General features: G+C 41.0%; 1 protein-coding gene across 1 annotated transcript; it reads right to left on the bottom strand.

The window, feature by feature from the left end:
• Window positions 1–835: 835 nt before the first annotated feature.
• Window positions 836–1,748, bottom strand: LOC124288603 (prothrombin-like). The gene is made up of 3 exons (XM_046725159.1): window positions 1,542–1,748; window positions 1,048–1,239; window positions 836–852 (listed from the first exon to the last, which is right to left on the bottom strand). Exons 1-3 carry the CDS (start codon window positions 1,738–1,740, stop codon window positions 836–838), a joined length of 408 nt encoding a protein of 135 aa, XP_046581115.1. The 5' UTR covers window positions 1,741–1,748.
• Between the last annotated feature and the right edge of the window lie 10,120 nt (window positions 1,749–11,868).

The following is an 11,868-nucleotide window of genomic DNA, read 5'->3' as shown; positions in this document are numbered from 1 at the left end:
TTTGTGAAAAACATTTGTATTAGTATAGTGGTAATATTGTTTATAGGAGAATATTAGTAATATTAGAGGTGGGCCAGAAATGTATGTACAGTTAATTTAGGTAGTAAAGGTAACTTAGTTGCTAAACTTTCAGAATTAGTTTACATTTAGAAGTTATCGGGGTTTAAATATATATTAAGGGGAAGGAATAAAGTTTTAAAAACCTATTCTTCTGTAGTGTTTACTTAAGTACGTGACAGTGTGCATATCTATATTTTGTTATTATTAATGTCCCTTAAGCCGGATTCGAATCCTGAATCGCCAGATCAATTACTCTTGCATGTAATCAAAATATTATTGGAGTCTAACAGAGATTTGAAATGGTAACGTCGCTTGTGAAACGAGGTTATAATATAATGACCGAGTGAGTTTTACGCCGCTTTAGGCAATATTCCAGAAACATTGCGTTGTGTGCGGTAAATTTGGGCGGAAAGCTCGAAATGACGAGATGAAACACAAAAGCATGGTGATAGCAAACTGGGATTTGGTTCCATAATCTCCAATTTCCGGTCTGCATAAGGTACGCAACTTGCAAGGCGATTTACGGCACAACGGGCGACCATTCGTGCCCGGCGTTACGGTACAATAGTACAACAGATGACCCAATAGTACAACAGATGACCCAATAGAACAACGTAACCACTGATGCTAAGAGGTAATATCAATTCAAGGTTTAATGTTTACTGCTTGTTGGTATAGGTTGAACTATAGCCTATCATATGGCCATTGAAGATCCAGGTAAGAATCTTCAGCGACCCATGTTTGTCGTGAGATGCGACTAACGGGACCTGGTGATCTATCTCGCTGACTTGGCTGAAATGTCATCGCATTGAAATAGTGTACATCGATGCTCATAATGTCAACCCTTGGATTGTTTGGTCCAGTTTCGATTATTTACTGACTGCCGTCATATAGATAGAATATTGCCGAGTGTGGCATTACACAATAAACACAGTATTTTATCGCAATAACTACGACTATGAAGGTAGGCATTTAATGACACATTACTCTTCAAAGCAGTGTCGAGGCTGTCAAGGAGCCACGAGTCACTGATGATGGTGGCACTACACTGCAGGTTCTTGGTTGCTGCATTGACCAATGCTACACTCCATGGGAACTGATTTGGAAGGGCATCGTGTCCGTTGATAATCCTTCCAGTACTGTAGTTCTCATCGATAAACCGGGTTTTACCACATGATCCTAAATAATGATAATTATAATAAGATTAATAGTCACAATACTTGTGTGAAAAACACAGTTTCTTAAGTGATATGCCGTGGTTGGATCTTTTTATTACCGTCTTCGGCATACTTGTAGTTTTGGCTCCATCCAAAACCACCAGCATAACACTACCAAGACAAATAGAACATAATGTATTACAATATCGTTGTAGAACCTGGTCCCGGAAGGCTACACAACCGTGCCTTCTTTGAATACCACGACCTGGAAGCAGGTAACGTTTACACTATTTTCACTGACGTAGAGGTTTGACTAAATCATACCTGCAAAGGTCTGTATCCAGGGTAGGGCGTGAGACACATTGGCGTAGAAACCGTAACTGCCATTCTTGGCACAGTCTCGACCGAACGACACCAGTCCAATAACAGTCCAGTGGTTGTCCACTCTCACAGCCATTGGCCCGCCGCTATCCCCTTCACACGCGTCCCCGATGTTGTCGCTGTTGTAACCGGCACAGAACATGTCGTCTGAAAGATTCTATTGCTCCTCTCCTGCTCTTCCTTACACTTCTCTCTCTCTGATACAAGAGGGATGTCTACCATACGCAGCCGGTCCGGGGAGACGGCGATGGGAATCGCTGCCACAACCGGATACAATAGCCATCTGGCCAGTTGTGATGCTCGACCAGACTTTCAGGGTAGGTAGACAAATCGGGTAGATAGACTCGGAGAGGGTTCCGGACCGGTCGTTCCAGTTCAGAATAGCAAAGTCGAACTCCAGACTCAAAGTTGTATAAGCTTGGGTGCGTCACAAACCGAACAACACCTCTCTTCTCCCCATTCTTACCTTTGCAAGACTTCGTTCCCATCACCACCTTGATGGTAGATAGATTGAGGCTACCATACACACAGTGTGCCGCAGTGAGGACGTATCGGTCTGTTATTAAGACACCTCCACAATGGACGGAACTCCTGGAACACGTCAGTGGTTTGTGTTAACTAAAGTGTCGTTTGTGTGGGACAATGTTTTTTGTTACTTGTAGCCGAAGGGCTTAAATATTCCCAACCAGTGAATAGCATATTGAGTATGAGAACATTTCATGCAATCATAACGTGACAGGGGACGTAACCCTAGGACGTTACCATCAAAATGGACCGTCTATTCGGTATTGCAGAGTAAACTCAAATCCAACAAATTCCTTACCTTAGCTACATTCAAAGGACGACCTGCCAAGGGATGAAATCTGGGGCTTCTGTTGAATTTTTCCGGTTACCTTCTTAGCAGCATTGTTGACGTTTGGGTTGATTATCTTGCTGGACGAAAACCCACAGAGTTTGTCATCTGTGTGGGAGAGCAAATGCTTGTTATTTGGACCACCGGAGTGGGGTAGCCTAGCGGTTATAGCGTTCGCTCGTCACGCCGAAGGCATTCGATTCCATGGGCACCATGTGTAAAGCCCATTCTGGTATTCCCCGTCGTGATATTGTTGGAACATTGCTAAAAGCGACGCAAACCAAACTCACTCACTATTTGGAAAGGGCTGATCAAAGGGTACAAAGCTCGCATTCCTTTACTGCTTCAACGTATTGTTTATGTCAGGTATAGTTTACATATATTTCGCGTAGTTAATTGTAGTTGGCTAAATGGAATGTAGGTGTACATACCTATAAATATCAGGTAAACAGGTGCAATATATGCCATATCTGTTACTATATCTGCCATGCTTATTGGGACCTATATTTGTATGTGACGCTCCATGTTACACAACGCCCGTGAAGGTCGGGTTAGAATATTGATCTTCAGTAACCCATGCTTGTCGTAGAGGCGACTAACGGGATCAGGTGGTCAGGCTCGCTGACGTGGTTGACACATGTCATCGGTTCCCCAACTGCGCAGATCGATGCTCATGCTGCTGAACACTGGATTGTCTGGTCCATACTCGATTATTTACAGACCGCCCATATAGCTGGAATATTGCTGAGTGCGGCGTAAAACTAAACTCACTCACTCACTCATGTTACACAACACATTTGTAGAAATTGAACAACTCCAAAATCCAAACAAAACAATTGAACAGATTAAGGTTTGCCAAATAGTCCCGCTTGGAAAATAAAATAGCAACAATACTTCAATTCCCTAATCTCAAATCTTGTTTGTGAGTTGATTAAAACAATTATTAAGGGTATTGGTGGGCTCAGCTATTTCAACTCATGTTTCGGATATTATCATCTTTTGATGTCACACCTTATAAGTATAATCAACATATTAGCATTAATCATATGAATTATAAATCCAAATATTTTGTTAAATTCAGCAGCGGTGCCAAAGCTGCACTCATACATTCGTCTATCCCGTCTAGAAATATTTCTGTCTGATCTTTGATTAAGTTTGCAGCAACTTAAATACAAAAAAAACTCCATCAATGCATATAAGATTGATTGCAAAGAGTCAATGGATATTTCCTTCAGTGACAAGACAAATATCAAAGTATCTAAACCCTTACATATTTGATTGTGTGCCCTATCCAGTTATTTACCAAATCTTGGAATACAGAATTCACTGTTTACAAAAACATGGTGCTTTTCAAGCGGTAAAAGAACACACAAAGGGGAGGTAATTACAGCTTACCTGGTTTGACGGTAAAGCCATATGGTTCGTGACCTCAACCATTCCCCGGCTTGTACTGTACATGTATATCTCCCAGTGTCATTCGCCCGTGTCCCTTCCAGGGTCATAGTGGACTCGTCCACCCTGACATAATGGCATCGTATCGTCAGGCAGCAGGATGTCGTTGAAGTCCCTGAAAGTGGGAGTGGAACATTTTTGGCTACTCAAATCCTCAGTTATGCTTCTATAGTATTCAATTGCATGGAACGTATTCCCTGACCACCGACACTGCACACTAGATATTGTCAACATATGAATCCCATTTTACATATGACAAGACAAAGGTCATGCCGACTTTCAGAACATCAACGAAGACGGCGTCCTTGTGACGTAAATATACTCATGCCAATAATGGTCGTCACCCCTTCATGTTTTCTAATTGGAGGGTGTTATGGGGTGGAGTGTGTGAGGTGTGTGGGGTTGGGGTGGGGAGGGGATGACCCACTATTGGCATGATATAGTAGGACTGGCTATCGATATAGATACTTGAGATCGATAATCGTTCGGTAATTATCTATCGAATTATCGATAAATATCGGAGAAGTAACTTTGACCAAAATTGTTAATGAAAGTCCGAAAAGAAATGAATAATATTTTCAAACCACTAGTGAAAATGGCGACATGTTTAAGCATGGATTACTAACAAAACAACATCCTGAACATAATCTAGAAGCAGCCCATGAATAAACTTACTTTGTGTGGTATTGATTGAATAAGTAAAAACTGTATTCTGTCTGAAACGTTTGTGTTCGATATTGTCGATGACACTATTTTCATATCGATAATCACTCAAAGGTTTTCCTATCGACGTTATTTCCTATTATTGATGTTTTAGGCAGCCCTCGTAGAGAGCAGGGCTGTATACAACAGATGCTACGTTAAGTAGTACAGACGGGTCGTGTGTACTCACCATACCGTGACGGCGTACGGGTGGTTCACGGAGCAGTCTAGCGTGACCTGTGATCGTTCATACACCGTCACGTTCTTCTCTGTGTCGTCAATTCACCTGAAACGGTGGAAGAGTATGTAAAATTGAGAGTAGAAGTATGATTTTACGCCGCTTTAAGCAATATTCCAGCAATATCATGGCGGGGATACCAGAATGGGCTTCACACATTTTACCCATGTGGGGAATCGAACCCGGACGCTTTAACCAGTAGGCACCCGCATCGCCCGCCCCGTAAGGTTGATGGTGACGACGCTTCCTCAGCGCCCGGTGCTGGTAGTAGTGAGTGAGTGAGGGTTAAAGTTTTACGTCGTTTTAACAATATTCCAACAATATCACGACGGGTCACCCGCAGAAAGGGTTTCATACATTGTACTGATGGCAGGGGAATCGAAACCGGATCTTCGGCATAGCGAACAAGCGCTTAACCACAAGGCTACCCACCGCTATGTACTCGTAGCAGGAAGCGGCGTAACAGATCCGCTGGTCAGGCTCGGTGACTTAATACTGTTTCATAGTATTCCGGCGGCGAGGTCGTCCAGGATATGTCAATCACTGTACTGTACTGTACAGTACTGTACTGTCCTAATATGTTCACGCAGCCGAAATATGGTCGAATATTGCTGCTTTGCAATAAGGGCGTCATCAGGCACGGATTACCCATAAGGGCAGAATGGGTAGAATATGGGCGGATTTCCAGTTTGGGCATGACGCTTTGTGGTAATGCTAGAATATTACTGAAATATGCATAAGATTCAACTAACTCACTAACAAGGACTGACCTTCGCTAAAGAACTGTACTCGTTTTTGTCAGTCGCGATGGACGGTCGGCGATAAAGTCCACACCTATAAAGTGATATTTTCTCCGCGTTATGTTAAAACAAACACTAAGAGGGAAGTGGATGAGCAGCCTACCGGCAAAACTCCGCAAACTTTGCTATATTCAAACTGTTTGTAATATGCCAGCTCATAAGACTTTCGTCATGGTACATAAAGCCTGCTTGTTTGATTAGATGAGAGTAAAGTTTGTCAGTACTCACGTTTAAAGACAATCGTCAGGTACTTTCCCTGCCGGGCATGCGCGAAGGAGTCTCCCTTGCCTTTACTGTAGCAGTAGCCCTTGCAGTTGCTGTCACATGAAGACATGCAGGGCTGGAACAAAGGTTGTGTTAGGTCTAATTGCATGTCTTACGTGTTCTGTGATATCAACCAGACGAGGTGGACGTGAGAACATGGTTTTCAGGAACAATTAGGAGTATCAAAAAACAATACACGGACGGTAACTCTCCTTTCTGTATGTCGGTGTTATCCGACGTGTGATAATGAATTCTTCACTCACGCAAGCACGCACGCACGCGCACATGTACGTACAACCTACTCACTACTCTCCATAACGCATCATCTCCCCACACCGACCCTCCTCTCCCCAGCCCCTCTGTCTCCCTCACTCTAACTCTCTCACTCTTTCACTCTCACTCCTCTGTCTCACTCTCTCTCACTCCACTCTCATGCTCTCACTCACTCCAGTCACTCTCTCTCCCTCTTACTCCTCCTCTCACTCAATCAATCACTCTCTCTCTCTCACACACACACACACACACACGCACACAGATGAGACCGACATATGCATGTGCAAACATATAAACATGTACCCACACGCGCTCACATTTCTTCATTACAGACATACCCAGTCCAACTTACACACGCTACGCACACAACCCTGATATAACAATGTTATAACATATGCAGTCAGTTGCAATAAACGTTTTGGCCGCACCACCATGATATAGTTTATCTTACAGTCCAATATTGGGGCGATGGGGTTAAAGACGCATGCGTTACATTGAAGGAATCAGTCGCTGTCAGTGGATTCTACTCACTGGAACCCGTTTCGTTATCCGGGACAAACCGGTAGGTGGCTCTGTACCCGCTCCCCTCGAACATCCGGTCAGGGAGAAATCAAAGGTCAACTGGTTGTTCCAAGACTCAAAGCAGCGGGAGTTCCGTCGTTGGTAGCCACACATCCGTACTGTCGTCTCTTCACCTGGCAAAGTATGCAGGAGTGAGTGAGGAAGGATTGTCATCCATGTGAACCGATCAGTGAAGGTGGCTTCAGAGTAGAAACAGGAACCAGTGGAAAGCCTGTTTTATAGAATCACGCGTTTCACCATTTCGTGTTCTGGTTAGGCATGCTTTAAGCAGACGGATTGTATTCAGTAAAATTTGTGTACAGTATCAAAGTTTCCCGATGAAATAATTTCGAGATGAAGATGTTACAGTGTGGGACTTGATGTACTGCGTAAGATACATATTTCTTAGGGCTGAGTAATTTCACACAAGCATTATATGAAACTCATTTTCAATAAATAATCTACCAACCTTTTGTACAAATTTTTCATAGTCGTTCAGTGTATGTGTCTACTAAAATCAACTGCAAGTCTAAACCTACTATTTGTTTTGTTCTAAACATATTTTATTCAAAATATGAAATGGACTGGGCACAAGTTATCCAACTTAAGACGCCCTCTCCCAGAAGTTACATATGTCATATTTACAATATTGAAAAACCATTAACAACAGGGATTTGTGAAATGAATTTACAAGGTGTTTAAAAGGGTGTGTATAATATATACAAGAACAAAACTACAAAATCTTTCAGTTAGCTTAATATATCTGTGTGCATGTTCAGAATAATAATTCATTTTTCATATAGTGTTAGTGTAACATGACCAAATAACAATAAGTCTAGATTTATGGGTATGCGATGTTTAACGACAGTATTTACATTTACAAACAAATCTTTACGCTGCGTTGTGTACAAAGAACATTCTAAAAATAATGCCATGAATTTTCACAAGAACAACCAGAAGTACAGGAAGCATCTGATGTTAAATAATTTCTGAATAAATCGTAATTAAGCGGACTTATATTGTACCTTAGTTTTGTGTGAATAATGTTCCAATTTCCTAATTTACCAGAACAAAAGAAAGGTGGGGCTGCATTTATTTTACTTTGAATTTTCAATTTAAAACCTGCTAAAGAATCTATGCTATATGCTTGTTTCTATGGGCACATTGTTCCACATTTGTATAGTAGATGGAAAAAAGATAAGGAAAGTTTCAATCTAGTAAATGGAAGGAGAAGTTTAAAAGAGTTGCAGAGGTTATAAGATGATTTTGGCTAACATATGTAGGTAATAATTCCTGAAGGTATGATGGTTTAATATTGTGAATAATCTTATAAAATAAGCAAAGTTTTCGTTTCTTCTACGCTCACTAAGGGTTTCCCAACTAGTTTCAAAATACAAATGATCACGGGAAGATTATTTAGAGTCCTGTTACTATACGAGCTGCTTCTAACTGTAGCTGTTCTAAGGAGTTAGTTTGATCAGCTGTACATCCATCCCATAATTCACACATATTCAAAATGAGGACGAATGAAAACAGTGTAGATGTTATTTAGCGTTGTTCTTTTAACAAAAACTTTAACTTTCTCGTGGAATTTATCATTTTGGGTTTTCTTTAAAATATCATTTTATGTGATGGGACCACCCTCCATTTGAGAGATAATGTTACACCAAGATGTTTATGAAAAGGTACAGCTTTAATGTTACAGCCGTCAAGATTTAAATTGTCTAGCTTGTCACTATCTCTGGTCGAGAACAATACAGCCTCTGTCTTATCTGGGTTGTAATGAAGTTAATATAGAAGCCAGCACCAGCACATAGAAGACCTTGTGGTATACACAAGATGAAGATACAGATAAATATAGTTCTAGCCAGAACCAGTACATAGAAGACCGTGTGGTATACACAAGATGAAGATACAGATAAATATAGAAGCCTGCACCAGTACATAGAAGACTTTGTAGTATACACAAGATGAAGATACAGATAAATATAGTTCTAGCCAGAACCAGTACATAGACTGACTGAGTTTAGTTTTACGCCGCTTTTAGCAATATTCCAGCAATATCACGGCGGGGGACACCAGAAATGGGCTTAACACATTGTGCCCATGTGGGGAATCGAACCCGGGTCTTCGGCGTGACAAGCCAACGCTTTAACCACTAGGCTACCACATAGGCCATTGGGTAGTAGAGATCTGAATAAATATAGAGCCAACCGTGTGGTATACAAAAGATGATAGATATACAGAGTTCTAGCATAAATTTTATAGAAGCCAGCACCAATTACATAGAGACATAGAAGGTGAAATGAGATAAATATAGTTCCTTGTGGGTGTACAAGATGAAGATACAGATAAATACTAGAAATGCTTCGGTACATAGAGAGAGACCTGTGGTATACACAGAAGATACAGATAGATACAGAAACCTGCACCAATAAATATACATGTAGTTCTGGATGAAGATAAATATGAACCAGTACATAAAATTGGTACAAGACCTTGTGGTATACACATGGTTCAGCTGAAGAATTTACATGGTATACAAGATGAAGATAAATGTAAGCCAGCACCACAGAGATGAGATACAGATAAATGGTTCTATGAGAACCGGTTACATAAGACCTTGTGGTATACAAAGGTATACACAAGATGAAGATACCATAGAGATAAACAAGAGATGAGATACAGATATACTAGATTCTCCTACATAGAACCAGTACATGAAATATAGAAACATAAGTACATAGAGACCTTGTGGTATACCGTGTGGTATACACAAGATGAAGACAAGTACAGATAAATATAGAAAACTAGCACCGGTACATAGAGACAAATTGTAATTTACACCTGAGATGAAGATACAGATAGATATGAGAAGCCTGCACCAATTTTATAAAGACCTAGTTGGTATACACAAGATGAAGATACAGATAAATATATAGTTCTAGCCATTGGTGCTTTAGAACCAAGTACACTAGAAGAGACCTTGTGGTATACACAAGATGAAGATACAGATAAATATAGTTCTAAAGCCAGAACAATTTTATAGAAGACCATTAGTGGTATGCACAGGATGAAGATACCTGAGATAAATATAGAAGCCTGCACCAGGTACGCAGAGGAGCTTTGTAGTATATGCAAGATGAAAGATACAGATACATCTCAGTTCTAAGCCAGAACCAATTTACATAGAAGACCGTGTGGTATACAAAAGATGAAGATACAGATAAATATAGAAGCCAGCACCAGTACATAGAAGACTTTGTGGTATACACAAGATGAAGATACAGATAAATATAGATTCCTACATAGAAGACCTTGTGGTATACACAAGATGAAGATACAAAGATAAATATAGAAGCCAGCACCAAGTACATAGAAGACCTTGTGGGGTATACACAAGATAAAGATACCAGATAAGTATGGTTCTAGCCAGAGAACCGATTACATAGAGACCATGTGGTATACACAAGAGATGAGAGACCACAGATAGATATAGAAATGAGCACCAGTGCATAGAAGACCGATGTGGTACGCACACAAGATGAAGATACAGATAAAATATAGAAGCTAGCACCAATTGCATAGAGAGACCGTTTGGTATACACAAGATGAAGATACAGATAAATATAGATTCTACGTAGAGACCGTGTGGTACGCACAGAGATGAAGGCACTGAATAATATAGAAGCCTGCGCTGGTTACATAGAAGACCTTGTGGTATACACAAGAGATGAAGATACAGATATATATATGAAGGCCGATTGGATAAACTCGGCACACATAATTATATACGATACACTGGAAGGTACTTTTCTAGCGTGCATATGAATTTTGCGGTTCAGGATTGTTGACATATACAGACGCCACATTGGTCAGTATGCGTCACAACTTCTTATTAAGTTTGTCTGTGGGGCGGTGGTGTAGCCTAATTGGGTGAAAGCGTTCGGTCGTCACGCCGAAGACGCGGGGACAGTTCCCCACATCGTTGCAATGTGATGAAACCCATTTCTGGTGTCATCCGCCATGATATTGCTGGAATATTGCTTCAAAGCGGCGTAAAACTAAATTCACTCCCACACTCACCATACATTTTCAATGCGTATCAAGATCTTACCTTCGCGCTTGGTTTGGTAGGTGATGTTCCACATGGTCATATATATGCAGTCAAGAAAGCTCCCTCAAGGTCAGACGTTTCAATGGCCAGGGTGACTATTGCTTTGATTTGCCGTTTTGCACGAATGGGGTCCGGCACCTTTTCCGCTGGAGATAAAAGTCTTCATTGAATACCGGACTGCTCAAGTTGTGTCCCCACCCGCTGTTATATTGGCTGAACAATCTAGAAAGATGAAACCTCCCTGATTGCTAGTTCGTTCTTAGGAAACACAGGAGTGAACCCATGCAGATCAAAAATCAATCCAGATCTTTTTACGTAATATTCTCTCATGGACTATGATACCAAAGGCCTTTCAACATACTGGATTGTATTTGATCAATTCAGTTGATTAGATAAGGAAATTCAGGGTTAAGAAAATTGGAGCTTCTTGAATAATATTTCGCTAAGGGGCAAATCAATGAGGCGTATAAAGGAGGGCAACAAAGGGAGTTGCACATTCGGCGCTAGTCTGTCTATTTGTTGCGTCGATCAGGCTAATAATCTGTTTTCACGTTTTTCTTGGAATGCAGAGATAGACGTCCGTGAGTGCAAACCTTACCTAGGTCATAATCAGATTGGTAGGTCCCCAATACAACCCTGATGGTCTTAAGGCACTATCATCCAACAAAGAGGGTGTAGATTCAAGAGCTGAAACCCTTCTTTCAGTTTTGTATAACATGTCAACTGGAGCTCCAATTGGAATGCGCTGAAGCGTTTTGCAACTTACAATGAAATGCGTTAGTTTATCGGCGTATTCTTCCACACGAAAAGTTTCAAGAAAAGGCCAAATTGTCCAGAAACCCAACACCCCATCTCTTTAGTGAAATGTTTATGGTTTTACATTCAAAATGGCTGCGGTTTATCTTATGATAAGGTTTGATTCCTTCAAAGCCATTAACTTCAATGTGGTCATTAGTCATTTTCAAAAGGTGGGGGTTCGACTACCGGAATTTGCAACCTCCTAGAATTAC

This window comes from Haliotis rubra, unplaced genomic scaffold (assembly GCF_003918875.1).
Source record: "Haliotis rubra isolate DU_JTF1 unplaced genomic scaffold, ASM391887v1 Scf420, whole genome shotgun sequence".
Taxonomy (NCBI): Eukaryota; Metazoa; Mollusca; class Gastropoda; order Lepetellida; family Haliotidae; genus Haliotis; species Haliotis rubra.
The sequence above is the reverse complement of the archived record's forward strand: the minus strand, read 5'-3'. Positions and strand labels throughout refer to the sequence as shown.